Source organism: Piliocolobus tephrosceles, chromosome 5 (assembly GCF_002776525.5).
Source record: "Piliocolobus tephrosceles isolate RC106 chromosome 5, ASM277652v3, whole genome shotgun sequence".
In the NCBI taxonomy this organism is placed as follows: Eukaryota; Metazoa; Chordata; class Mammalia; order Primates; family Cercopithecidae; genus Piliocolobus; species Piliocolobus tephrosceles.
The window spans coordinates 136,894,728-136,921,579 of NC_045438.1; the positions used below are offsets into that span (position 1 = coordinate 136,894,728).

Genomic DNA, 26,852 nt, shown 5'->3' on the forward strand with positions numbered 1-26,852 from the left:
AGCATTTATCAAACACCTACCTATCATATGACAAGCATTAAGTTCACCTCTCTTCTTTTTCTCTCCATGACTCCATCTCACTCCATCTCACTCTCCAGTCCTCTGGTCTGGTTTCCTTTGCCCTTTGTCCCTCACTATCTCCCAGCAGTCCAGCTCCCCCCTCCACCTGCCTTCTCTGGCCTTTAAAGAGATCTCTTTGGCCTCATCCCTGACCCTTTCCTTTTCCATGCTCTTTTCCCTCTGCACTTTTTCTTTCCTACTTCCTTCCTATCAGTCTCCTTACTTGCCCAAGCTGAGACAACCCCTTCTCACAACATACAATATGGGTACATCTTTTCTTCCAATGGAAATTGGGCGTCAGGGGTGCTTTCTAGAAAAAGAAAAAGTGAGGAAGAATGCCGATTCCTCTGGAATGAGGGTGCCTCCTTAATTTGGTAGCCATGTATCTAGTTTTCCACTCCCTCTTCTCTTCCTCCACTCCCATTATCTCTGTACTAGGATCATTCCATCACTTCACTCTCCTTCATTTCCACGTTTCCCTCTCAACATCTTAAACCTCCAGTTTCCTGAATCCTCATCTGCCCCAGTCCTTCTTTACGCAACTGCTAACTTCTCATCTTTCCTTACTTTTGAGTCACATGGGATCTTTTATCAAGGTCCCGCCTCTAGCCACACCTTTACCCTGCATGAGTGTACATGCCCTCGGGAAGAGGATTGGTAGTGGGAAGACTGTTACCTAGTTCTGCTCCTTTGGTCACAGTGAGGGTCAGTGATTGTAGGAAAGGCCCAAACTCCCCGGGGTCCAACCCTGGAGGAAGACCCTATTTCTGATGGGCAAATTATGAGGAAAGGGCGGGTCTCCTTAAAAGGGGCGGGCCTTGCCCCTTCTGCACCACTCACAAAGAGGGTGATCCCAGAGCTTTTCTGCTCTGAAGGCTTAAAACGGAGTTTAAGTCAATCCTGTTCTACTCTGTGTACAGCATTAAGAAAGGAGTGGGCCTTTAGTTCAGTTTTGCTCTGTAAATCACCTAAAGTGGGGAGGGCTGAGTCGTCCAGCCGAAGGAGTTAACACCAGCTCCGCAGATCGATGTTCGCACTATCCAAACGTCGGGCTAATCCCAGTTCTGCTCCCTTAACTAAAAGGGAGGGGCAGGCCCACGTTCTGCTCTCTACGTCACCAAAGGAGGTTGGAGCCATTTTGAACCCTGCGACCCTAGTGTTTTTTCCCTCTTTCCCTAGCTCTTCGCCTTCTTTCCCGATGTGGGCCAATCAGGGGAAAAGGAAAAGGCCCAATCAGCAGAAAGTCCACAGCTGAAGGACCCGGATGAAGCGAGCCGAGGGCTTTGAAGTGCAAGCCTCGCCAATTGTAGAGCAGTCACCATAGCGACAAGATAGGGGTGAAGAGGTGGAACAAGAGAAAGTTCAACCCTCACACGATTGGCCCACCCCCGTCCCGCCGCGTGCTGCGCAGGCGCGTTTTACCCAACCACCATTTTCCGTCAAGTTCTAGCCAATGAGTTGCTTAGGAGCCATACATCCAAAGTCCAAAGTCCAATAGCAATCCGGACATTCTCAGAAAGAGGAAGCGAAGGAAAGAAAGGGGCTTATAGTGGGCGAGGTCTATAGGTAGTCCCGAGCAAATTGCTTCTGGCTTTGGTTAGGACCGACAACTACTCAGACGAATAAAGCCCTCCGTGGCTAGGCGACAGGGTGTAGCGAGTTATTACCAATCCCTTGGCATTGCATATTGACTTAGACCGTATCAGCCAATAGCCATTGTGCGAAGGCAGGACCGCACTAACCTTTTCCCGCCCCTACCCTTTGGACCAATCCTTTCTTTTGAATTCTTTGTGATTGGCAGGCATTCAGACCAATAGTGATTAGGAAACCTTGACGCCTGCCCAACGATCGTGGGCAGGAGGTGGTTTCTGGTTTGTTGGGGCGTGTGTATGTGTATTTGGGGGGACTGAAGGGTACGTGGGGCGAAACAAAACCGGCCATGGCAGCAGCGGAGGAGGAGGACGGGGGCCCCGAAGGGCCAAATCGCGAGCGGGGCGGGGCGGGCGCGACCTTCGAATGTAATATATGTTTGGAGACTGCTCGGGAAGCTGTGGTCAGTGTGTGTGGCCACCTGTACTGGTGAGAATCGAGGAGAGGGGCGGAAGGCGGTGGGTCTCGCTTATATACTGGGGAGGCTAGGAGCGAATAATCATACAGTCATGCAGATAATCGGAGGGCACGTTCCCATAGGTGAGGCCCGACAGGAGACATACGACTTTGCTGGTATGTGTGGGTGGGAGTATAACGTCTCTACGGTCGACATCTGTGGAAAGAAAGGTCTTAGGAACCAGGAGCGGGGGCATGTGATGTGCTGAGAAGAGGAGGTGGGACGGGGAGTGGCGGGACAATGTGAGACCCGAGCCACCTTACCCCAGAGAAGCACCTTAGCTGTGCAGGTGGAAACAGATGAGACACAAAGGTTAAAGGGAGGCACGCATCAATTGAGTTGTGGAGAACCAGGAAATACGGATCACATTCAGATGAGATCTGGGAGGGGGCTGGTACGAAGGCACTGTGGAGAGGCAGACTTGAAAGGTTAAAGGGTCGTAAAGACAGAGACATTATTGAGCTTGAAAGTGAGGAAAAGGGGTAATGGGGGAATGTGCTAGTAAAGGGGTTTGGTTTGGAGTGATGGGGTTGGGGTTGAAAAGCGGAAACCCAGAAAGAGGTGGCTAAAGGGAATTAGAAATTAACTTGAAAGGCAGAAAAGAGAGGGCACGAAAATTTGTACGTGTTTGTTGGGGAGAGGAGAAAGGAGAGGGTTGAGTATGTTGAGGATGGACAGAGCTTTAGGTGTTGGAAGATCAGACAAGCAGGAAGGCCAAGTTGGCTGGTATGGTAGAGGTTGCAGAAAATCTGAAAAGCAACAGCAGGTTGCCTGGGAAGAGGGGTGAGATGGGATTCTGTGAAGCCTGGGGTCCGTGTCTTTTCTGTAGCTAGTTTGACCTTTTTTTTTTCTCCCCCCTCCAGTTGGCCATGTCTTCATCAGGTGCGTACTCGGGAGATGAAGAGGGAAGTGGGGAGGTCTGAGGAGCTAGAAGACCCTCTTGTATACTGGAAACCACTTTTTTTCTCCCCAGTGGCTGGAGACAAGGCCAGAGCGGCAAGAGTGTCCCGTATGTAAAGCTGGGATCAGCAGAGAGAAGGTTGTCCCGCTTTATGGGCGAGGGAGCCAAAAGCCCCAGGATCCCAGGTGAGAGACTGGAGGTGTTGCTCAGGGAAGATTGAAGGCTTCTGCCCTTGGAAAACAGTGTGGAAGATGACAGGAGAAAATTCCCTGTTAACTTTCTCTCTCCTCTTCCTCAGATTAAAAACTCCACCCCGCCCCCAGGGCCAGAGACCAGCTCCAGAGAGCAGAGGGGTGAGTCCTCCTGTCCAGTTGTGTCCCTTCCTTGACAGGTTTGCTGACTTCCCATCTGACTTTTTTTTAACCTCCCTAGGGATTCCAGCCATTTGGTGATACCGGGGGCTTCCACTTCTCATTTGGTGTTGGTGCTTTTCCCTTTGGCTTTTTCACCACCGTCTTCAATGCCCATGAGCCTTTCCGCCGGGGTACAGGTAAGAGTCACATTCAGCTCCCATCAGGGAGCCCTGTGAATCCCCTCGGGCCCCCTCCCAGCCTAGAAGCATATGCTTCCACAGCTTTCCTCTCTCCCACAGGTGTGGATCTGGGACAGGGTCACCCGGCCTCCAGCTGGCAGGATTCCCTCTTCCTGTTTCTCGCCATCTTCTTCTTTTTTTGGCTGCTCAGTATTTGAGCTATGTCTCCTTCCTGCCCACCTCCAGCCAGAGGAGAATCAGTATTGGGGGTCCCTGCTGACCCTTCCTTACTCATGAACCCCCTTGACCTCTCTATTTCTGTTGGCTAAGGCCAGCCCTGGACATTCTCCAGGAAAGCTTGGGGAGGAGGAGTGAAGTCTGTGCATAGATGGGACAGCCTTCTGCTCAGAGGCTCACTCAGTAACAATATAATTCTCTGCCCTGGGGAAGGAGGATGGATTGAGAGAATGTCTTTCTTCTCTCCTAAGTCTTTGCTTTCCCTGATTTCTTGATTTGATCTTGAAAGGGGGGCAAAGCTCCTTCTGACTCTTCCCCCATTCCCCATCTTATTGATTTAATTTAATTTTTCACTCCCCAGAGTCTAATATGGGTTCTGACTCTTAAGTGCTTCCTCCCCCTCACTACCTCCTTTAATACAAATTCAATAAAAAAGGTGAAATGTATTGATGGGATCTCTTCCCAAGTTTGCCCCCCACCTTCCTCCCTCCCTCCCTCTCTTGACAGAAGCATCTTCTCCCCAGCTTGAATAGATACTTGGTGCAGTGTGGGGAAGTGTGGGGGTGAGTCCCTTTCCTTCAGGGCCCTCAAGGGTGTAGGGGTGAGGTTGTGTCTCACACACGTATACATAGACACACACAAGAGCAAGATGTGTCAGGTGTTTACTCATCATTGTGGGGGGCTCTGGTTGTAGAAGAAAGTTTGGCAAGGTGGGGTTATACAGGAGAGAGTTGGTCTGGGGCCAGAACAGTTCAAGGGAAAAAGAAAAGGGAGCTGATGGATGTGATCTGTCTGTGGGCCCCTCAAGGCCCTCCAGTACCACTCTCGCCTGCCTCAGGTTCCTCTGACTGATTCAGCTCTGCACGCTCCTCCTCTTCCTCCTGGTTTTCTGGGGCCTTCCTGAGGAGGAAGATTGCGGAGATTGCTGCACGTTGTCGTTCCACCCCCCACCCCTCTTCACTTGCTGCCTGGAAGCTCTAGGTCTGAGGAGTCTGGCTTTCTCCACTCACCTCTCCTCTCCTTGGCGTCGCCGCCTTTGCCACAAGATGACCCCAATGAGCAGGGCGGCTGTCCCCAGGCCTCCCAGGATCCCCAGGGCCAGGGCTAGAGTTCCTGGCCCTGATCCTCCCACAGAGCCTGTAGGGAGACAGGAAAAATTGAGAGCACAGCCCCCACCACTCACCATTCCTTTCTTGTTGACCATCCCCGCAGTCACATGTGTTGGGGGCTATCTTCTGCTTCCCTGACTGTAGCGAACCCCTCACCTGCAGTTGGCCCCTCCTCGCCTGGTTCTGGAAGACAAAGTTGGATCCAGTCAGAAAGGAAGACTTCGGGTTGAGAGAGGGTTATTTAGTGGGAGCTCCAGTGGAGTCTTTCCCTTTTTTTTTTTTGAGATGGAGTTACGCTCTCGTTGCCCAGGCTGGCATGCAATGGCAGGATCTCGGCTCACCGCAACTTATGCCTCCCGGGTTCAAGTGATTTTCCTGTCTCAGCCTCCCAAGTAGCTGGGATTACAGGCGCGTGCCACTACGACTGGCTAATTTTGTATTTTTAGTAGAAATGGGGTTCCTCCATGTTGGTCAGACTGGTCTCGAACTCCCAACCTCAGGTGATCCACCGGCCTCAGCCTCCCAAAGTGTTGGGATTACAGGCATGAGCCACTGCGCCCAGCCGTCTTTCCCTTTTTTTAGTTCAGAGGGAAGAAGGGAGAGGCTTGGCTGCTCTCTTGGCAGAATTTGGGCGGGGCAGGGGAGGTTTGGGTGTGGGTGCACGGAGGGAGAGGTGGGGTGGCTCTTGGGGATAAGGCCAGAATGGGGCAGGAAATTAGAGCCTGTGCTGTCCTGCACCCTAGCCCCAGGGTCTGTAGGGCTTGGGGAGAGGTCTCACCGATGATGCTGATGCTGACAGCACGGCTTTCCTGGGACCCGTGGCTGGGATGGGTGGCCACACACCTGTAAGTTCCCTGGTCCTGAGGCCCTGTCTCAGGGAGGATCAGCACAGGGCTGGGGGAAAGGGGTAAGGGCACACCCTGGTGGGGGAAGGGGAGAGGAGACCATTTCAAAACTCTTGTCCTTTTGTCTCCACATCTTCAAATACCCTCTCTTCCTCCTCAGCTCCTAGCCTGCCTTTCCCTTGTTATCCCTCTGCCCTCCCTGTTGCTAGTTATGGTTCACCCTACCTCCCAGCCCCTCTCTCCAGGTCACTCACATCCTTCATCCAGTGGATTTGAGGAGAGGGCCGGCCAGGGACTTCACAGGTCAGGGTTACGGTTCCACCAGGAGCTACTGCTCCACCTTCCGGCTCTACCACCAACTGGACCTCCTCCAGAGGCACAGGCTCTGGGAGTGGAAGGGTTATGAGGTGGAGAGTTACACTTGTGAGTGATCCCAGTGGCCATGGGCTTGACTTCCTCTTTCCCTAAGGGTCAGACTTCCAGAATGCACTCACATGAGCTTGGGGCCCTCCCCACCTCTGCTCACCCCAGACACGGGGCTGGATAGGGGCTGTGTGCAAGGCCCGGCGCCGGGGAAGGCCTGGGCTGAAGCTACAGGAGAAGGTGGGATGGGGATTTCCTCCCCGGGCTGGGGTCACCATTAGCTCCGACTGCAGTGTGAAGAGCCCTGTCTCAGAGTGTCTCCTGGTCTCCTCCTTCACAGATATTCCTATGGTGGGAGGATAAGAAAAATTATCCCAGGGTGGGTGTGGGAGTGAGATCAGGGAGAAGGCAGCTTGGGGGGCACCTTCGGACTCACCCTTTTCATTAGGCACCAGGGGTTTCCCATCCAAGTGCCAGCTAAGAGTCCCTGCAGGGTAGCTTCCCTCTGACACACATGTCCCCACCTGGGGAAAGAGTGGTGATCTCAGAATCCTTTGAAAATGGGAGGTGCCACACACCCACACACACTCGCCTCCTGTTCACAGGACCATTTTCTACTTCTGCTTTCTTTCACTACCTTATTGGGAACACCAGCCGTGAGTTCAGAGGCAGAATCTATAATTTCTGGCTTCCTAGGAATCTCTGAAGGAGGAAAAATCCAATCAGAGGCTGTAATTGTGAAGGTTCTCAAACTCTGTGTGTGGAAATGGGGCCAGTGGAAGTCAGAGGCCCTCATGGGCCAAGGCTGGGGTTGAAGGCTTTTTCTGAGATAAGAAAGGGGGCCTTGGAGAAGGCCCTGGAATTCTTACGGTAGACACGGACTCGGTAGTTGGACTTGGTCTCCTTTCCATTCCTGTTCATTGCCTGGCACCGGAAAATCCCCTCATCCTGGATCCCGATAGCCGGAAGGAAGAGGGAGCCGTTGGGAAGGACACGAGCCACACTTTCCCAGGGACCTCCCTGGGGAGACAGGACCTTCCAAGCTTCTGTCCGGCCTGTGTTCTAGAAGCAGAGAAGCGGGGCCTAAACAGTGCAAGGCCTTTGGGAAAGTACTGTGAGGCAGAGTGACAGGGATCCGAATCATTGCTGGTCTCCCTGGAAGTTGGGAGGCTGCAACAGGAGCCCCACTTACCAGTTTCCATTCCAGCTGCTGGGGTGGTTTCTTGGGGGCCCCCTTACACTTCAGCACCAGTGGCTCACCGATCCGGGCTGTGATGTTCTGAGCACCTACTACTGCCCCTGGGAGACAGCACCGTGGTAGAGGGGCAGGAAGGGAATGAGGGCTAACAAAATTTGGACAGGGTACGTGAGGGATCTTGAAAAGCAGTTCCCTGGGTTCTGGGAAAAGTTCTAGGGCAATTGGGGTATGGGGTTAAAGTGCTTTCTGCAGGAAGGGTCAGTGGGGTGGGGGGAGTGGCTCACCCCACAGACTGAGGACCAGCACCCAGGCTCCAACCGCTGCTCCGGCTGCCATCCTGCTTCCTTCCAGGCTCGTGGCTCTGTCTGCCCCCCTCAGTGCTGTGGCCTCCGCCCTAGGTGGGGCCTGTACCCTCTCCAGCCCCCATCTTTCAGTCATCTTGTCACAGGGAATGCTAGGAATTCATGCCTTTGGGACAAGAGTCCTTCAGGTACTAGAGAAATAATTATCACCCCACCCCTGGGCACTACCAGCCTCTGGGCACAGTCACTTCCCTGGGGGATGGGGAGTGTACCCGCTAGGGTGTCATTCCCTCAGAGCCCCCTCTCCTATTTATTCCATCGGTCCATCAGGGCTGCCTGGTGACCCACTGGAGCCCCATGTTGACTGGGCAAGGTTGCATCAATAGGGTTCAGGCCAGACTGTTGTTTGCAAGGGTGCAATTGGGACTGCATCGTGAAGGCAAGGCCCCTGGGGGACAGGAGAGAAACCTGTTTGGAGCTTTGTGAAAGAAAATCATTTTTTTTTTCTGGGGTTTCTCATGTTTTTTGAAAAAAATTCTCAACTAAACCCAGGAAAAAAAGAAATTTCTTTATTTAAAACTGCATTTTGTTTTTTTTCTGTGAAACTACACAAGTTTACAAGTGAGGAGAGAACTGCCCCCAGCCCATGCCTCCCACCCCCCCACCCATCACACTTCCAACCTGTCCCCAGTCCTGCCTGGATCTTTAATGGGAGGGTTCCCCACTCTGACAGTCTTGCAAAATCCTGAGAATGTCTGAGGGGATCAGATGGTAGGGTTTAGGGCTGAGGATGGGACAGTGTTGATTTTACTTTTCCCCCACACCTGGCTTTTTGCAACCTCCTCCCTCTCCCTACCACTTGATTTTGGTGTGACAAAAAGATGCCTCATTTCTGGGAAAACTGAGGAAGATACATATACAAGCACCCCAACCCATATTTAACATATTTGGCAATAACTCCCTTCCCATTCTTCCCCCTCCAATTTTCAAATAGTAGTTTTTTAAAAAATTGAAGACAAGTCACTCACAGGGGAAGATGGCATCTTCGATTTCCTCAAAATTACTGAGTCCAGCCCTGCCCAAGGGTTGTGGGAAGAAGGGGGATGAGAGGCCAGCAGGGCAAGCCCTTCACTGCCTCCACACCAAATGCGGCAGAAACCTGCCTGCATGAGCAAAGAACACGTAAGTGATTTTAGGGGGCAAAGCTTGGTGCCCTATAAAATTTACTTCCTGATGGACAGGCCTGGAGCCAGGGGGGCCTCTTTACCAGTTCTGTTTGTCCCCCCCTTCTCTTACCAGGACCCCTTTGGCTATCACCCCTAATATGGGAAAGTAAGAAATTAAAAAAAAAAAAAGACAAGAAATCAACATATTTATAAAAAAAAAAGCTACTTCCCCAAACTAAATTAAAAATTAAGAACCACCACCACCACCACCACCAAAAACAACAACAACAAAAAACAGATGGATCCCAGGGTTTCTTTTTCTTTAAAAAAAAAAAAAAGTTCAACCCCAAAGCCCAGTCAATAATTCCCTAAAGTAGCAGAAACTCCCTCCGAGGTAGATATCTGAGTCAGACACTCTCGTCCACCGAGCGATTCTATTGGTTTAAGATGAGCTGCGTATGAGGTAAGTAAGCCGTCTGGAGGGGCGGGGGTGGGGATGCATGGGGGCGTGGCCCATGTCCTCTGTCCAGAAGTCATGTCCCCATTTTTGGCATCTCTGGTTGGGCAGGGCTGGCGTCTCCACAGATTCCAGAGCATATAAGTGGGGTGGGGAAGGCAAAGTGGGGGAGCCCAGAGAGAAACAGAATAGTTGCAAGTGGAAGTATGTGTGTGTGAGGTGTGGGAGAGGGAGAGAAAGAGGAGAAAAAGGGGTCTGAGAGATAGGTTTCTAGGTATATGTATGTTTCTGTGTAAGAAAGAAAGCGAGAGAGGAAAAAGATGGAAAAAAGGGGGAGACAGACCCCACACTCCCCTTAGAGGCCCCATTTTTCCTGCCATGTAATTAACACCCCCAGCACAGAGAGTCTAGTTAGGGAGGGGATGACCCCATTGGCCCTTCTCTGTCTTGTGCTTCTCCTGTATTTGGGGTTTGTCCTCTGGAAGCCTGTGTCCTCTTCAAGAGTCGCCTTGTGAGAGCCCCCACCCCTGTGACCCTGAGGGGCAAGATCAGTTGGAGGTGTCAGAGTGAACACTCCCTGGTCCCTCCGTTGGGGATGTCACTGAAGAGGGGGTCACAGCCTCCTGCCAGCTGCCATTTGCCTGGAAGAAGAGAAAGACAGAGTATAGAAAACAGACAAGGCCCCGGGAATCCTGTGTGGGCACAACACTACTAGGGAAAATGCCCCTCTGTCCTATGAGAACTGGACGGAGAGGGGCTTCGGGATCCACTCACCCTCATTTCCCGTGGGCTGTACATCTGGCCTCCCCCGAGGTTATCCCCATAGCCCCCTGGCCCCATCGAGTGTCGGAGTGATTCCACCTGCAGGCAGCAGAGGAAGGTATGACAGTGAAGAGAAGCCTCAGAGGAAAGAGGTCTTGTATCCTAAAATAGGGGAAATGGAGTTGGGGAAAGCCCTACTCGAGAGGAGATGGGCATCTGACCTGGGAAGCAGAATAGGAATCTCCGTTGAGCCCAGGCATCCCCAGAAACATGTCTCCAGATCCTGAGAGATTGAAAGAGCCGCCAGAGCCTTGTGGGGGACAGAGAGGGAAGAGTGTAATAGAGCCTATGATGGTAGAAAGGGGATGAACCACAACTCTCAGCTCTTGTGGGGACGTGCTACTCCAATTATCCACAAAACAACATTCCAACACGCAGAAAGAGCAGGCTGTTCCTTAGCCTCCCATGGCCACCCGTGGGAAGAAAAGCAGAAGTAAGTTCACTGGAGTGGCCTCTGTCCCCTGACATCTCCAGCCTATCTCAGCTTGGTCCCTGTCACCCCAAAAGGACCCCTCTCTGCTATGATCTTGCCTAGGTAGGAAGTGGGAACAAAAGCAGGAAGTGTGCAAAACAGTCAGCCAGGGTGACAGTGGGATCCACCTGCAGAGGAAGGGGGTGTCGGGGAGCTGGTGCGGCTGTGGCCCCCCTGGGTGACTGACACGGCGGTCTTGACAGCATAGATGTTTGCCTCCTCTTGGAACTTTCCGATGTTTTTCTTATAGCGAATCCTCTTGTTGCCAAACCAGTTGGAGACCTGTGGGGCAGAAAGGAGGGTCGGGTAGAAACATTTGCCTCTGAAGTCCTTCACTGAATAAGATGTGAGTGAGAGCATTTTTTTTCCTTCTGGTGTCACTATGCTGTTGCCCAGGCTGGTCTCCAACTCAAGTGATCCTTCCTTAGTAGCTGGGATCATAGGAACACACCACTGCACCTAGCTGAGATGCGTGCATTTTGCCTGACAAACTCCTCCCGAAACCTCCATAATACCTGAGACACGGTGATGCCACACTTCTTGGCAAGCTCCTCCTTGGCCTCCTCACTAGGATATGGGTTACTCAGGTGGGAATAGAAATACTCATTAAGGACCTCAGTGGCCTGTTTGCTGAAGTTACGGCGCTTTCGTCTACAGAGAAGGGAGAAGATCGGTGAGGAGGATGTTGGTGTCCTGGCAGGGCTGTCACATGGCATGACCCCAGAGTCACCATTGTCATGGAGTACCACATTGTGCAGCATGGCAGCTCAGGGTCTTGGAGAGGAATGGGAAGGAGCCCAGTGCTGGGGGCCAGCTTGGGTCCCTGGGCCCACCTGGCATCCAGGAAACGGGAACGCAGGATCATGACAGCCTCGCAGGTGCTCTGCTTGAGCTGCATCTGGATGGCGCTGAACTTTCGATGGATGATGCTCACCATGCGTTCCATCTCTTTGGGGGCCACGGGCCTGGTGCGGCTCTGCTCCCTCAGCAGGTTCATGACATGGGTCGTGAACTCATTACATGCCTGTAGTGGGGGCCAGTGGGCTGCTGAGAAGGAGCCCTTTGGCCGTGGGATTCCCCTGCAAGAGCCCTTCCCTCCACCCTCCTCTCCTTACCTGCTCATACTTCTCCAGCTCCGAGTGGTATATGTGGCGGATCTGGGCAAGTTTGCTGCGATAGTCTGAGTGTTCAATGGAGTTGTCAGGGGACACGCCGCCCCCAGAGGCTGCAGCGGCTGCAGCTGCTGCTGCTGAGCCGCCCCCTTTCTCGGGCCCAGCCACACCCTCTGCCAGAAGCATGTTGTCCAAGCGCATCAGCTGTGGGTCCACCGGCTCCTCCTCCTGGGAGCTCCGAATGCTGAGGCCTAGCATGCAGGCAAGAGGACTTAAGGACCCAGGGCCCCCATACCCAGTGGTCAGTCCTCCTGGTGCTTCCTGGAGAGCCAAGTTCCCAGGCTTTGGTTCCTTCCCCAGTACCCCTGACTCCTCCCTTTCCTCAGGCCCCCAAGCTGTCACACTCTAGCCCTATAATGAACAGGGTTCTGTCCCCAGAGTTGAGCAACCAGAGGAGGGCCCACATACCGGTTTTCTCCTTGATTTCACACAGGACGCTAAAGAGAGCAGGCTTCATTCGGTGGCAGTTTAGGGCGTGTTTCCTTGGGAGGAGTGGGAGTGGGGAAAGAGAAAAGTTGAGGAGCTAGAGAAACAGAGCAGGGGGCCTGAGAACAAGGAGGGAGGAGGGTCAATCTGCAGAGGGAGGAAGCGGATTGGGGGTGGAATGGAGTTGGGGAGGGGAGTTCTTGGGAAAAGATCAGCTCCCAGAGCATGGGGAAGCTGCTCGGCTTCAGGGTGACACAGGGAAGATGCAGGCAGCAGACTAAAGGCTGGGGGCTTTGGGAGATGGTCTAGAAAAGTATGAGGAGGAATTTGGGAGTGGATGGAGAAAGGAAAGTGACTTGGTAGGTTTCAGAGGTAGAGAGACAGAGGCTGGGGTTGAGAAGAGCTGGAGTTTGAGGTGGCAGAGCAGGGCTGGGGATGCTGAGCTAATTGGGGACATCAGTGTAGTGTGTGTGAAGGGGTCCTGGGGCTGAGCAGGTGGGAGGCTTTGATGCACCTAGTGTCTGGCTGAGCCGTGGAGAGGAGCTTTAGGGGCTCTGGAGAGGGTGTGGAGGTCTCCACATCTGGACAGAATGAAGGGGCTGGGTGGAGAGTTAGGGGAGAAAATAACATAGCCCAAGAACAGTTTCTGAGTCTGGGAGCCAGAGGGGGCTCCCGGAGATGGGGCTGGTCCAGGGGAGTGTGGGGGTCAGCAAAAGGTTAGGAGTGGGGAGCGGGGCCACCTGGGGTTCCCTCTGCAAAGGTTTCAGGGCCTGGGGGTGAAGGGAGGTTTGAGAGGGATCACTTTTCTAGGGGCTCCCAGGAATGAGAGAAGAGAGCTGTTCGATCCTGGAAGAGGGCCCTGGAGTTGGGGGGGCTCCCAGAAGATTCAGAGCATGTGAACGGGGTTTGCTGGGTCTGTGTGGGGTCCCGGGGTGGGGGCACTCACTTGGCCTGGGCCTCGTCCAGGCTCTGGTCGGTGATGGTCATTATCTGCTGCAGAATGTCCCCGATGTCTTGCTTCCCTCGGCCTCCCGGGACCCCCCCGCTACCCCCACCGGGGTCTCCGCCACCGGGAGGCTCGCCAGGGCCCCCAGGCTCCCCACCCACCAATCCCAAGCCCCCCCGGCCCCCGCCTGGAGGGGGCGGCCCCAGTAGCCGCTCGTCCATAGCTGGGGGGGGGCCCTGAGGCCCCCTCCCTGCTCCGCCCCTCCCCCCGCCTGGTTACTTCTCCCCCCAAACTCGCTGGGGCCGCTGCTCCCTCCGCCCCAACCCCCGCCCGTCTGCCCCCGGCTCCCGGCTCCCCCGGGGGTTCACCCCGGCACTGAAGGGAGACCTGGGGTACCGGCTGGGCCCCCCACAGGAGACCCCGGCCCCCGGCGGCGGAGAAAATGGAGCCGGAGAGAGAGAGGAGGCCCAAGCGGGGGTGTGTGTGAGAGAGAGGGAGGAGGGAGGAGGGAGGAGGGGGGGAGCGAGGGAGGGAGGCTGGGGGAGGGGAGCCGGGGAGGAAGAGGAGGAACAGGGAGGAGCTGGGGGCGGAGAGAGAGACACAGAAACAGAGGAACTGAGACCGAGTGGAGGAGGGGAGAGGGAAGAGGGCATGAGGGGAGGAGACGGGCCATCTGAAAAATATGGGAAAGCCCCCTGGCTGGACTTCCGCGGCCTGGGAGTGGGGGCGTGTTGGCGGCTGTGGGGGTCTGCCACCTGGGTCCTGAATCAGGGATCTAGGCGATGTGGACTCACGCCGCTGGAATGCCTGGGTTCACCGACAGCTCAGTTCATATTTCTTGTTCTAATGACTCCCCTCCCTGTTCTACTTAATTAAAACCAGGAGAGGGGGGCTGGGGGAGATAATTAGGGAGGTCTCCAGCCGCTGCTTAATGAGCCAGTAATTAACCAGCCAGGGAGGGGAGCTGGCCTCTGGCCAGACTGGGGAGAGAGGCGGCCTCTGGCCTCACCTTCCTACCCTTCACCCCGCCCTGGTCCCCCAGACACCAGTCTTCAGTCCAGAGGGGTATTACATTTATTCACACAACCAAAACATCAGACAGACTCAGCAGGGGGGGGGGGGGGGGGGGGGCAGGGCTGAAGGTCCATTCACAGCCTGTAAACCCCTCAGTCTCAGGGATGGGGGGTGCTGATAGTGGGACTGGGAGAATAATCTTAATCTCTCAGGTGCCCACCCACCTTCCCTTCTTACTGGGAGGAAGGGTAGAGCTGTCTCTCAGGTTATAACCTCTCAGGAGGAGGCCTGAGCCCTCAGACCCTAGTGCCTAGTAGCTCGACAATTGGTGGTGTCCCCACAAGTTAGGGAAAAGACTCCCAGCCACTCCTTGAGATGGGTGCCTGGGATCCCCCTTACTGCCTCAAGCTCCCATGGACCTGTGCGGGGGGAGTTAAATCCACATTCCACCTCGCCTGTTCCCAGAGTTTGAGGCCTTTCACCCGGTCCAGTTCCCAGGGAAGGTGATGTGGGCGATGAATATTGAGATTTGCGCTGCGTCTTTCAGTCTCTGTTACCCCCGCCAAGCAAGAGTTGAGGGCATGCAATAGGCTGCCCAGCTTTCAGACCAGGGGCGAGGAAGGGCTGGCTGGGGGCTCAAGTCTCAGCAGGTGTGTGTGGGGGGCCGGGACCTTTGCTCCTCCATTCGACCCCCACCCTGAACTCTCAGCAGCAACTCCAGGAGCTCCTGCCCACCTGGAGGGAGGGGAGGCTCTGACCGCTGGGCTTCCATCCGCTGGCACTGGAGGAGTGGAGGCAGAGGAAGAGCTTTGGTGAGGGTCTGAGGGGAGGAGGTTCTTGAGAGGATCAAGGGTTGGTATGGGGAGGCATATAGGAAACCTGTGAAGGCGATGGGGTGCCTAGGGAGAAACAGGAGTAGAACCCAAAAGCGAACAGGGCCAAGAGACCAGGAGGCCTAGGTTTGCCTCCTGGGGGGATGTCTTACCTGGTGACTGAGGATGGTGCTGTAAAGCTGTTCTCTGTCCTCAAGAGGACGGAGTGGGGCAGGGGCTAGGCTTGGGGGGTTTTGTGGGGTGAAGAAGGTGGCCCTCTGCTCCTCTAGGCGGCGGGACTGGGCTTCAGCCACCAGGTCCAGAAGGAGCTCAGTCTGCAGGGAGAGCAGGGAGGCCGAGCGGGGTCCCAGTGCTGGGGAGAGGGGTGTGGAGGGCTCAGAGACCCAGAGAGGTTGGCAGACAGGAGCCGTGGGGGAGTGTGGACAGGGTGATGTGATTAGGGACTTGGGATCAGAGGAGAGGGGGCGCAATGGGTAATCCCAAGGGGAGTCTGGAGGAGGTGGGGGAGAGGGCCCACAATGGACTGGGCCTTGGTGATGGGATCAGGATGTGGGCACCAGGGTCAGGGCTCTCCCTGGGTGGGTAGGGGTACCTGTGTGGCGGGTCCCTGGAGGAGGAGGGGACGGAGGAGCAGATCGCCAAGGCCGAGTGGTGGAGTTTGGAGGGGGCCAGGCTTGCTCATCCTGTGGGGGGCCCTGATGCCAAAATATGTCCATTCCAGTCAAGCAGTGGTGGTTGAAGTGGGTGGAGTGGACAGGGGCTAGGTCAGTGGCCTGTTTCCTCTCTGTGTGTCTTTGTTCCTGCCTCAGTTTGCCCAAGCAAGGCCCCTCTGTCTCTACATTTCTGCCCCAGATCCTCTCACCTCCCTTCTTTCCCAGTGTCAGCCTCCCCAGCCCCGTGCCCAGCTCACCTGCTCACCATCCTCTTCTTCCCGGGGTCTCTCAGCCTCCATCCCCTGGAGGGGAGAAACTGGTGGGGGAGGGGTGGCTGGGATTTGGGAGGAGGGCCGGAACCTTGGGTTCCTGAGGGGAGTGGGGGCTGGAAGGGGTGGGGGTGAGCTGGGGGCTGGATGCCTGGGTACTGAGCAGGAAGCTGGGTTCCTGGTCAGCCCCCCCACGGGCCCCGCCCATCCCTGTCAACTTCCTCCATTCTCTTTTCCCACCCAAACAGCTTGTTCAGTCTCTCTCACCCCAGGGGAGCACAGAGACTGGGAAAAACTCCTCCAGCTGCAGGAGTGGAGGGGGCTGATAGTGGGGAAGGACTCCTGGCGGTCGGTCTCATCTCCAGAGCCTCAGTAGCCCCCTAATCCCTGACTCTGCTCCCTCCACCCCACCTCCTCTTCTGCTCTTTCTGTCAACACAGGAACTAGCTACACAGGAAGTGGTTTCACTCCTCAGAATCCCCCTCCCCCCAACCAGGTCCCTTCCCTCCCTGAGATAGACCCTGCTGTAGGATTTGGCCCTCCCGATCTTCCCTCTTACTTACTGGGTCTGGGAGGGGGCATGGTTCCAGTGGGAAGTAGAGGATTCAGACCTAGGGTTGTGGAGGTCTCAAATATATACATAAAACCCTAGCACTGGGTCCAACATGTAGTAAGTATTCAATATATATGTATTGAATAATCCCTGACCTCCAGGTATTTATAGTCTATTCAGGAGACGGCCGGCCGCTGTGGCTCACACCTGTAATCCTAGCACTTTGGGAGACCAATGGGGGTGGATTGCCTGAGCTCAGGAGTTCGAGACCAGCCTGGGCAACATGGTGAAACCCCATCTCTACTAAAATACAAAAAATTAGCCAGGCGTGGCCACATGCGCCTGTAATCCCAGCTACTCAGGAGGTTGAGGCAGGAGAATTGCTTGAACCCGGGAGGCGGAGGTTGCAGTAAGCCAAGATTGTGCCACTGCACTCCAGCCTGGGTGACAGAGCGAGACTCCGTCTCCAAAATAAAAATAAAATAAAATAAAATAAAGTAAAATAAAATATACACTCTATTCAGGAGACAAGATGTGTACCAAATGTGAGAGTACAGGAAGGGTTCATTTTGGCAACTTTAGTTTAGTGCAGACAAGGGGCAGGGGAAAACCTGTTTTGGGTATGAGAGATGTAGATATGGCAAAATGAGAGGCTGAGGTGGGAAGACTGCTTGAGCCCAGGAGGTTGTGGCTGCAGTGAGCCATTTGTGCCACTGCACTCCAGCTTGGGCAACAGAGCAAGACCCTGTTTCAGAAAAAGAAAGAAATGAAATCGAAAAGGGAGAGGACTACCTCTCTGGCTTGGTCTTTGATCAATGCTAATCAGGTTGGTTGGCATCAAGGAAGGAGCAGGGCAGACAACCATTTGGTACCTCTAAATGGCAGCCTGTCATGTTAGGGAGTTTATAGCTGAGTGATTTGGAATGTGAAATGTGATGAAGAAGAGATCTGGTCCTGCCACTTATTCCCTTGCAATCTTGGGCAGATCTCTGTGCCTCAATTTCTGAAAGAGTGAAATAGGGTTTTAATAGCACCTACTTCATAGAGTTGATGTATTAAATGTAACAAAGCACTTGATGCATAGTGGATACTCAATAAACTGTAGATATTACTGGCTTTCAAAATGCCTCATGACTCCGTGTTTCAAACCTAGCAACATGTTGCTGCAAGGTGGACGGTTTCTTTAAGACACTCTCTCCATCTACTTGACTTGTGGCCTTAGGAATCTCCTAAGTGGCCGTAACGAAAAGCCCTAGGATGAGGGACAAAGTGTGTGCATCATCTAGTGCAGTGGTCTCCTACCTTTTTGGCACCAGGGAAGAGTTTCATGGAAGACAATTATTCCATGGTCAGTGGGGATAGGGGGCTGGTTTCAGGATGAAACTGTTCCACCCCAGATCATTAGGCATTAGATTCTCATAAGAAGCAAGAAACTCAGATCCCTTGCATGCGCCGTTCACAATAGGGTTCGAGCTCCTATAAGAATCTAATGCTTATGCTTATCTGACAGGAGGTGGAGCTTGGGCAGTAATGCTTGCTCACCTCCTGCTGTGTGGCCCAGCTCCTAAGAGGCCATGGACCAGTACCAGTCTGCGGCCCAGGGGTTGGGGACCCCTGACCTAGTGTGTGTGTGGGTTCTCCCTTGGCTACTAGACTCTTGCTTTCAGATAATACCCTAAATTATCATAGCGCCCCCAAATATACTTATTCTTGCTTTTAAACTATACTTACATCCTCCATTCAATGCAAATGCTGAGCCGAAAGCACAAAATGCTGACACTATGCAGTCACTCCCATCTTTTTTCCCATTCTTCTCCCCAACTCCTCCAAAAAAAGGTAACACTTCAAATCAGCTTTATTATGGGTGACAGATTTAGGGTTCTTAAATAGTGATAGCAGTGGCTAGAAGAAGCGCTTCATCCCCGCAGTGGAGTTTCTTTGTTGTGAGGGGAGGGAATGCAAGGAGTCATCAGCTGGGGTGGCCCTTGGCCACTTTTCAGCATCTACACAGTGCCTGGCATGGCACATAGTTGGTGTCCAATAAATATTTGTCAGCCATTTGTGGGCAGTGGGGACAATGGATGAAGGGAGCTCCCTTTGGGAACCATATATAGGAAAAAACATCTTACATCCCATATGCCTGCAGTTTTGGTTCCAATTTAGGGGTATTTCCACTCCACTCTGCCCTCCTGTGGCCTGTCTTATTTTCTGGAGGAGGACTGGGCCTGCCTCATCCTAGCATCGTAAACCCTCTTTCCAGAGCTGCAGATTCTCCACGTGGAAGATGCCTGCTCTGGTGGGCATACATTCATTTTAGGAGAGAAACTAACAACCCTTCATTTTTGGGGCTCCATCTTAAAACCAGGAAGGCCTTCCAGCCTGCCTTTTAATGGGGTAATCATTTTTGGAATTCTTTCCTACCATGTATTCTCCTATTTTTTGCCCTCTCCTCCTTGGTTTCTGGGCATTTCTTGGTGGGCTGGGGGACCCCAGTCAAGTTGAGGGGATCCCCGCTCCGGGGACGGAGTAAGGCAAGAAGGCGGATTTGGAATGTTAGAGGCAGGACCGCAAGCTCCCAGGGCCACCCAATCACAGGGCCAGTCATCCGTTGGGCCCCTGCCTCCGCGCCCGGCAGCCACTCCGTATCTTCCTCGCATTATCGCAGGGTTGGGCCGAGGCCCGCGCATGCCTGCAGAAAACCTACGGCCGCGAGGGGGCGGGCCTCCTCCTGCTCCTCCTCCCGAGAAGCTCCGGCAATGAGAATAGGTCCCGCCCCCCCGCGCAGCCAAGTCTACGGACCAAGTCCGAGCCTGCCGACAAGCTCCGCCCCCATGAGGGCCTGCTCGGGCAGACAGCGTCCGGCAGCGCGGCAGAGCCCCGCCCCCATGCGGGGGCACGCTTACAGACGTCGTCCGTGCGCGCGGGAAGGGCCCGGACTCGCGGCCCGGCGTGGCTTTGTGACGAGCCTCTAGTGGCCCCGCCCCTTCCAGCAGCGTCAGCAGATCCCAGTGGTTACGTTGGCGAGCGACGTCCGCGGGCGCCAGCCCAGCCTGGTCCCGCAGCTCTCGGGCTGCCCCCAGCCCCAGCAGCAGCTGGGCTACTTCCACCGCTCCTTCCCGTGCCGCCAGGAACAGCGGCGTCTGCTCCTGCACAGGAGGAAAGAGCCAGGGGCGATATCAGGGCAGGCCACGCCCACAGGACTGGGCCTTTCTACCTTCACTTACGGGACCACTGGCCCCTCTCCCCTCAGGCTTTGCGGGTTACCGCACTTTCCATTTCTCCTGCGCCCGACTGTTTTGTGGGAAGCCCTCTGTCCCATCTAACCCTGCTGTCCTGGGCGTCTTTATCGGCTCCGGCCTGGAGAAGCGAGCGGGCGGCTCGGGCGTTGTTCACGGCAGCAGCCCAGTGCAGCGCAGTTTTCCCTAGGGGACGACGTGGGAGGTTGTTACCGCTGTTGGGGGCCAAACGCCTGGGTTCCGGTTTCCCACGGGTTCTGTCCTTGGGGGAAGGGCTATTTGGGCAGCTTGGTCCCTCAAAGGCGGGAAGCGTTGCCCAGGAGACCACCGGCCTGCAGGAAGTGTTGCCTTGGTGACGTCTCCAGTGCGCGGGAGGGACAATGGGACATTGTTCTGGGGTCGGTGAGACTGAGAGACCGTCTCCCCCCACGAGATCCCGCCCCCTTTCCACAGACACTCTCTTCCATGCCAGTTCCCCAGTAAGCTGGAGCAGAGGGCCAGTGTGGTGTTGACGGTGGGAGTTGGGGGGGAAACTCACAAGGCCAGTATTTCCACCGCATCGCAGATTGACAGCCATAACAGCAGGATGAGAGGGAATGCCCCTCCGCTGCACCTATATTTTGCACTCTATCTCCCACCCCATCTGCTCAACTTCTCTATAGCACACATCACCCCTTCCTCTACATACCCCATTTATCTCTGGCCCCCACGTCTGCTTGGGCTGCAATCAGTTCTTCAACCAGGTCTTCCACCGCCAGTCTGGCAGCCAGCATCAAGGGTGTGGTCCCGTCCTCTGTGCGAGCGTCCACTGCAGTTTGTCTGCTACGGAGCAGAAGCTGAGGAGACAGAGGGCCAGTGACCCCTGGGGTACCCTGGACTGCCAACTCAAGTTCCTTACACTTTTAACCCCACTCGCAATCCATATCCAGCCATCCTCCACAGTTTCCCTGTCAGGTTCCCAATCACACCAGTTTCCTCTTTGTCAAACTCTAGGGGATGCTTCTGTCCAGCTTTACTTGTAAGCTCGCCCCATTCCCTGTAGGGACCTCAGTGTGTGCCAACCTGGCAGACCTCGCGAGCATCAGCAGCCACAGCAGCATGAAGGGGTGTGCGCCCTGCCCGGTCTGGCTGGTTGGGGTTGGCTCCAGCCTCAAGGAGGCGGCGGGCAGCGGTTGGCCGGGAGAATCGGGCAGCCAGGTGCAGGGGGGTCTCCCCAGTGCCCACGGTGTGAGCCTGGGGACAGGCCCCTCCATCCAGCAGAGGTTCCCAGGGCTCAGGACATCCCAGCCACGCCCCTTGGAAGGTCCTGGACTCTACTTCCCCACAGCAAACTGCGGACATCAGGGGTGTCACCCCATCTGTTGGTAAGACATGAGTAATGGGTCAATCTAAATGACACAACAAGGGGGAAGGGACAACATGTAAGCTCAGAGAGAATCAAAACCTGAGGTGTTGGGAAGCTAAGTTCCGGTTCTGTGTGGCTTTAGTCAAGTGACTTTTCTACTTTTCTCTGACTTCAGTTTCTTCCTCTGTAAAAGGAACCTGCAGCTTAATTCTCTGACATTCCAGGGCAGTGGTTTTCTCAAACAAGTCTGGATCAGATTCACCTGAAGGGCTTATTAAAACAGATTGCCTAACATCTTCAATTCCTGAGTCAGTAGCTCTGTAGTGGAGCCCAACAATTTGCATTTCTAACAAATTCCCAGGTGATGCTGATTCTGCTGTCTGAGGACCACACTTTGAGAATCATTTTTCTAAGGCACTAGTCTAAAATTAGTTCCTCTAGTTTTGATATTAAAGGACTCTCTTATTCTAATAGGGTCTAAGGACTTTTTTTTTTTTTCCTTGGTCTGGGTTGACTCACATACCAGGTCCACGGGTGTCCAGGTCAGGGGCTTCCATCTCGGATTCCTGGGGAGGAGTTAGCATAGCAGCCTGAGGGAGCTCCCCACAGCCACCACTCAAAGACCAGAACTGGCACTTGGAGGGTGGGCCTGTTTCTTCAGCCTTTGGGTAAGAGCAAGGATCAGTGAAGGTTGATTTGCCCTTTCATCCCTTCCATCACCTCCAGACCATACTTGCCCCAGCCCTTTCACCTGGCCCACCTCCTCTCCCTCCTCAGGGCCTGAGCACATCACAACTCCGTCCTCATCAACTTCTGCCCCTGGCTTCAGTGCCCTGGAAGGAAATGGGTGGGTAGAGGTTACATGGAGTTATGACCATCAGGGTCTCCAAGATTTCCAGTAGGCTTCCCACCCCTTTCTCCTTCCCCTATCTTTGACTTCTGCAATAGTATTTCTTATCTTTTCTGATTGTAAATATCACCATAGGAGAGACTCCCCTTCCTGAGCCTGGGTTTCTCCTCATTCTCACTTGAGACCAATGCTGTCCTCGCCCAGTGGGGGCCGGCGTCGGTGGGGAGCTGACTGAGTCCTAGGCCGTCGAGTGAAACCAGGGGGCAGCCAGAGAGCTCCATGCTCTCGGCGTCGACGCCGGATAAGCTGGAGGACGAGAAGTGCCCCTAGGGCCAGGAGAATCACCCCAGCCACTGGGGAGCACAGCACAGGCCAGGGAAGCTGGTTGGCAGGAGGTGCTGGTGGGAGAGACAGAGTCACAAAGAGAGGCCACTCCTGGTGAGACTGATTACTATTGGGAGACATTTGGACAAGTAGCCTGTCTTTGCCTTGGTTTCTTTATCTGCGAAATGGGGATGATAATATAGGTTGAGGTTGGGCACAGTGGCTCATGCCTGTAATCCCTGCACTTTGGGAGGCTGAGGCAGGTGGATCATATGAGGCCAGGAGTTTGAGACCAGCCTGGCCAACATGGCAAAACCCCCTCTCTACTAAAAATACAAAATTTAGCGGCCAAGTGCGGTGGCTCATGCCTGTAATCTCAGCACTTTGGGAGGCTGAGGCGGGTGGATCACGAGGTCAGGAGATCGAGACCATCCTGTTTAACGTGGTGAAACCCCGTCTCTACTAAAAATACAAAAAATTAGCTGGGTGTGGTGGTGGGCGCCTGTAGTCCCAGCTAGTTGGGAGGCTGAGGCAGGAGAATGGCGTGAACCTGGGAGGTGGAGCTTGCAGTGAGCCAAGATCGCGCCACTGCACACCAGCCTGGGTGACAAGGCGAGACTCTGTCTCAAAACAAAACAAAACACAAAAACCGAAAACCAAAAAAAAATTAGCAGGGCGTGGTGGCATGCCATTGTAATTCCAGCTACTCGGGAGTCTGAGGCAAGAGAATTGCTTAAATCCGAGAGGCAGAGGTTGCAGTGAGCCAAGATGGTGTCACTGTACTCTAGTCTGGGTGACAGAGTGAGATTCTGTCTCAGAAAACAAACGCATAAAAAAACAGGTTGAGTATCCATGATCCCAATCCCAAATCTGAAATGTTCCAAAGTCTGAAACTTTTAGAGTACCAACATGACGCTTAAAGGAAATGCACATTGTAGCATTTGGACGTTGTATTAGGAATGCTGAACCGGTATAATGCAAATATTCCAAAATAAAAAAATCCAAAATCTGAAACACTTTTGTTCCTAAGTATTTCAGATGAGGGGTACTCACCCAGCAGTATGTGCCTCATGGGGTTGTTGGGGAGGATTAAATGAGGTAACAATGTAAAATGCTTGGAGTAAGGCACAGAGTGAGTATGATATAGCAGTTCTTCTTCTTCTTCTTCTTTTTTTTTTTTTTTTTTGAGATGGACTCTCACTCTGTCGCCCAGGCTGGATGGAGTGCAGTGGCGCGATCTCGGCTCACTGCAAGCTCCACCTCCCAGGTCCACGCCCTTCTCCTGCCTCAGCCTCCCGACTAGCTGGGACTACAGGCGCCCCCAATCACACCCAGCTAATTTTTTTTAGTTTTAGTAGAGACGGGGTTTCACTGCATTAGCCAGGATGGTCTTGATCTCCTGACCTCATGATCCGCCTGCCTCGGTCTCCCAAAGTGCTTGGATTACAGGCGTGAGCCACTGCGCCTGGCCTATTATTCTTTCATACACTGAGTTGTCTGATACAAAGACGATTAGATATTCTCAGTCTGGTAGAGAAGATAAACCATCCCTTTGTTGGAGGGCTGTGACAGAGGTTAGGATAATGTGCTTGGGGAAATAAGGAAGGAGACTGTAGAACAAATGGGCCAGTGGGAGATTCAGTCAGAGAAAGCAGGGTTAGGGAAAGTAAGTCCCCACAAAGAACATTTTCAGTCTCAGTTGTCCTGTTTGATTCAGCCTCCATTGCCTGTTGCTAGCATGAGAGCTGGCCTGGGAGGTCAGAGGTCAGAGAAAGTGGCAAGGGGTCACCTACCAGTGCCTGCATGAGGGTGGACAGCCAGCAGTGGTCCAGGCAGCAGGGGCTCCAGGGCTCCCACTGCAGCCATCGCAGCAAGGAAGCGGAGTAGAAGCCCAGGGTCCCAGGGACAGCGGGATGCCGGGTGGTCAGGGCCACAGCGGGACAAATCCACACCCATTACCACCACAAACCTGTAGGGGAGGCGCCTCAGAGACCTCTGTGTTGGTCCTTGGCTCCCTTCCCTCCCTCTGCCCTCTTAAAAAAACTGGTGTCTGGCCCTTCCCTCCACCTAACTTCTTACCCAGCACTGAGGGAGTCGGTCTCCTTGCCCAGGGGCTGCGTTTGAGGGGCTGATCTCTCCTGATAGGAGGGGTCCCGAGTTCCTCCTAGCTTTTCTTCAGCCCGGGCCCCAGGATAGGGGTACACCATGTCCCTGCCGTCACGATCCTTCCTTACCCAGAGTCCCACCCTCAGAGTCAGGGACAACACCCGGGCCAGGGCAAACAGCTGCTGGTCTAGGGCTGGGGGGCTCAGTACCACCAGCAGGGCCAGGGAGGGCCCCCACTCTGGGTCCCCATCTTCAGGCCTGCAGTCACCTCCATCCCAGCCACACTCTGCAGTGTTGCAGCCTTTCTCACAGTGCTCGTTGTGGAAGTGATCGTGGCAGTACTGGTCATAGGCTGGACTGTGGGGTGAGGAGAGGGGGACTCAGGACCTCCCTAAAACCTGACTCTTCTCTTCACCCTAGAGAGAATTCCCCATATTTTGTGCCCTCCAGGGCTTTGGTTGCTAAGTGAGGGCAGCTGTGGAGCAATGAGCTTAGTCAAGTCCTGGATGGTAGTCCAGACACCCCAATGTCTGCTAACACCCCTGTCTCCCTAGACTGTCCGCTCTCTGTACCCTCCCGAGCTCTCCTCTGTTTCTGAAGGAGAGTCCAAGGCCCTTTTCCCTCTGTGAGGTGCTGACTGCTAGGGGAGATACTCCATGGCAGCAAAGCTTAGGGAGGGAGGCTTGAGGCCTGAGTTCCCACAACTCTCAGAGAGGAGCCCAAAGGCCACGCCCCACATTAAATATTGATGCCACCCCATTACCCTAGGTTGGAGTCCAGAGTCTTCGACCCTTATTTAGTGATAGTTATTAGGGTGGAAACTCCCTGGAGCCCGAGGCTGTGGCCACACTGTAGCTCAGAGCCATTTACGTCCTTCCTCCTCCTCTCACCCACCCCTCTCCTTCCCTGGCTCCAGTGGGTTTCAGGCTCACGTGCAGGCTGGAGGGGTCTCACAGTCGTAGCCATCAAACAGACACTCTTCAGAGTCACACTGTGGGTGGCACTGCCCGTCCCGGAAGAGAAGCCAGCACCGAGAGTGGGAGGGGCAGCCCTTCCAGGGGTCTGGGACTCCCAGAGAGCAGTCCCCTCCATCCCAATTTCCTCCTGGGCCACTGCAGCCAGCATCGCAGGCCCCATCTCCACTTCTGCCCTCACACCCCTTGGCTCCGGGCTTCTGACATCGGGGCCCTGGAGAGCTGTGAGGGCAGGAGCATCGAAAGCCTTGGCCCCCCAAGCCCGTGGTCTCTGAGCAGCTGCCATTGTATAGGCATGGGGAGGGAGGGCCACAGCCTTTAGGAGCTGGTGGGGTCAGGCAGTCAGGACCCCCATAGCCATTGAGGCAGGCGCAGCGTGGTGGGAAGCCTGGCTTAGGGGAGGGCAGACACAAGCCTCCGTGGTGGCAGTGATGGAGGCCGCAGGAAGGGGTCCTGTGGCTGCAGGTGGGGCCTTCAAAACCCTGTGGAGGGGAGGGGAGATATTGGAGATGGAACTTGCATTATTCTTCCCACTCCCCATCAAGCAAACTCTTGGGTTAAGATGGTGCAGAGGGTCCTAGAGTTTCATATCTAAAAGGCACCTCAGAGAGCATCAAGTTAATCATTTTGTGGATGTTGAAACCATGTCCCATGGTAATTTCACACAATGACATATTACATTATTTGGAAAATGGATGAAGCACAGTTGAGTGCAACAACCTGATGGGCTGTGGCATTACAGTGCAAGTTCTAGAAGACTAAACAGTTAATAGAATGCTATTATTATTATTACTATTATTATTATTATTTTGAGACAGAGTTTCACTCTTGTTGTCCAGGCTGGAGTACAAAATGGTGTGATCTCGGCTCACTGCAACCTCTGCCTCCCAGGTTCAAGCGATTCTCCTGCCTCAACCTCCCCAATAGCTGGGATTACAAGCATGCAACACCACGCCCAGCTGATTTTATGTTTTTGTAGAGACAGGGTTTCACCATGTTTGTCAGGCTGGTCTCAAACTCCTGACCTCAGGTGATCCGCCTGCCTCGGCCTCCCAAAGTACTGGGATTACAGGTGTGAGCAACCATGCCCGGCTGGTTATTATATTATTATCTTACTCCTTAGAGATAGGATCATATGTCTTCCTCTTCCTCTAGAGAGGGAACAGGATACAGGAGGAGGACATAAGTAGATGTAAGTTATTATTAATATTGAAATTATTGGGTTAGGTTCATGGGTGTTACATTGTTAGAATAATAAAAGAAGACCAGGCATAAACCAGTGTCAGTATATCAGGAACCAAAGCTTAAGATTAGTCTAATTCCATGCATCTGAGGCCCATAAATACATACACATACACACACAGTTAAAATAACCTATCTGAGGCCACCCACCACGCAGCTTGAGCTTGGGGGACTCCTGACCTTCCCTTAGGCAATGCCTGTGATTTCTGAAAATTCCATTCATGCTGTCAGCTGCCTGCTTTTCCTTTGACTGCTTCTGAGAGACACTTGCCACTGTGAACTGGGCATGGCTTTTTCCAGTAATTTCTACATCAGTGCTCCCCGACAGTCCCTTCTGG

General features: G+C 54.0%; 5 protein-coding genes across 8 annotated transcripts in view; 1 reads left to right on the forward strand and 4 right to left on the reverse strand.

Moving 5' to 3' along the window:
• The first annotated feature begins 1,846 nt into the window (after nucleotides 1-1,846).
• RNF5 (ring finger protein 5) lies at nucleotides 1,847-4,283 on the forward strand. The gene is made up of 6 exons (XM_023195883.2): nucleotides 1,847-2,139; nucleotides 3,031-3,049; nucleotides 3,141-3,253; nucleotides 3,367-3,421; nucleotides 3,501-3,618; nucleotides 3,721-4,283. The coding sequence occupies exons 1-6, from the start codon at nucleotides 2,000-2,002 to the stop codon at nucleotides 3,816-3,818; spliced, it is 543 nt and encodes a 180-aa protein (XP_023051651.1). The 5' UTR covers nucleotides 1,847-1,999; the 3' UTR covers nucleotides 3,819-4,283.
• Nucleotides 4,284-4,481: 198 nt separating this feature from the next.
• Nucleotides 4,482-7,824, reverse strand: AGER (advanced glycosylation end-product specific receptor). Of its 3 annotated transcripts, XM_023195878.2 has the most exons (11): nucleotides 7,637-7,824; nucleotides 7,347-7,453; nucleotides 7,024-7,216; nucleotides 6,792-6,856; nucleotides 6,591-6,678; nucleotides 6,318-6,500; nucleotides 6,046-6,176; nucleotides 5,725-5,866; nucleotides 5,103-5,129; nucleotides 4,848-4,974; nucleotides 4,483-4,737 (listed from the first exon to the last, which is right to left on the reverse strand). In XM_023195878.2, exons 1-11 carry the CDS (start codon nucleotides 7,788-7,790, stop codon nucleotides 4,641-4,643), a joined length of 1,314 nt encoding a protein of 437 aa, XP_023051646.1. In that variant the 5' UTR covers nucleotides 7,791-7,824; the 3' UTR covers nucleotides 4,483-4,640. The 3 variants fall into 3 exon arrangements, with proteins under 3 accessions (XP_023051648.1, XP_023051647.1, XP_023051646.1); XM_023195880.2 differs by lacking the exon at nucleotides 4,848-4,974 and having other exon boundaries at nucleotides 4,482-4,737; nucleotides 5,021-5,129; nucleotides 5,725-5,814; XM_023195879.1 differs by lacking the exon at nucleotides 4,848-4,974 and having other exon boundaries at nucleotides 4,482-4,737; nucleotides 5,021-5,129.
• Nucleotides 7,825-8,201: 377 nt separating this feature from the next.
• Nucleotides 8,202-13,633, reverse strand: PBX2 (PBX homeobox 2). The gene is made up of 9 exons (XM_023195881.1): nucleotides 13,116-13,633; nucleotides 12,152-12,225; nucleotides 11,687-11,934; nucleotides 11,405-11,595; nucleotides 11,087-11,222; nucleotides 10,700-10,853; nucleotides 10,261-10,349; nucleotides 10,052-10,138; nucleotides 8,202-9,918 (listed from the first exon to the last, which is right to left on the reverse strand). Exons 1-9 carry the CDS (start codon nucleotides 13,334-13,336, stop codon nucleotides 9,826-9,828), a joined length of 1,293 nt encoding a protein of 430 aa, XP_023051649.1. The 5' UTR covers nucleotides 13,337-13,633; the 3' UTR covers nucleotides 8,202-9,825.
• A 538-nt stretch (nucleotides 13,634-14,171) lies between these two features.
• Nucleotides 14,172-16,329, reverse strand: GPSM3 (G protein signaling modulator 3). 2 transcript variants are annotated; one of them, XM_023195884.2, is made up of 4 exons: nucleotides 15,873-16,329; nucleotides 15,555-15,657; nucleotides 15,115-15,314; nucleotides 14,172-14,910 (listed from the first exon to the last, which is right to left on the reverse strand). In XM_023195884.2, the coding sequence occupies exons 1-4, from the start codon at nucleotides 15,912-15,914 to the stop codon at nucleotides 14,773-14,775; spliced, it is 483 nt and encodes a 160-aa protein (XP_023051652.1). In that variant the 5' UTR covers nucleotides 15,915-16,329; the 3' UTR covers nucleotides 14,172-14,772. The 2 variants fall into 2 exon arrangements, with proteins under 2 accessions (XP_023051652.1, XP_023051653.1); XM_023195885.3 differs by having other exon boundaries at nucleotides 15,115-15,276; nucleotides 15,873-16,321.
• A 1,945-nt stretch (nucleotides 16,330-18,274) lies between these two features.
• NOTCH4 (notch receptor 4) overlaps nucleotides 18,275-26,852 on the reverse strand; it is a 29,057-nt gene continuing 20,479 nt past the window's right edge. The window contains exons 21-30 of the mRNA XM_026448121.1: nucleotides 25,231-25,754; nucleotides 24,272-24,655; nucleotides 23,986-24,161; nucleotides 22,047-22,266; nucleotides 21,770-21,851; nucleotides 21,542-21,680; nucleotides 20,736-21,031; nucleotides 20,362-20,509; nucleotides 19,762-19,859; nucleotides 18,275-19,583 (exon numbers count right to left, since the gene is read on the reverse strand). Of these exons, the coding sequence (XP_026303906.1) occupies nucleotides 18,870-19,583; nucleotides 19,762-19,859; nucleotides 20,362-20,509; nucleotides 20,736-21,031; nucleotides 21,542-21,680; nucleotides 21,770-21,851; nucleotides 22,047-22,266; nucleotides 23,986-24,161; nucleotides 24,272-24,655; nucleotides 25,231-25,754 (2,781 nt within the window). The 3' untranslated portion in view covers nucleotides 18,275-18,869. The remainder of the gene's footprint in view (nucleotides 19,584-19,761; nucleotides 19,860-20,361; nucleotides 20,510-20,735; nucleotides 21,032-21,541; nucleotides 21,681-21,769; nucleotides 21,852-22,046; nucleotides 22,267-23,985; nucleotides 24,162-24,271; nucleotides 24,656-25,230; nucleotides 25,755-26,852) is intronic.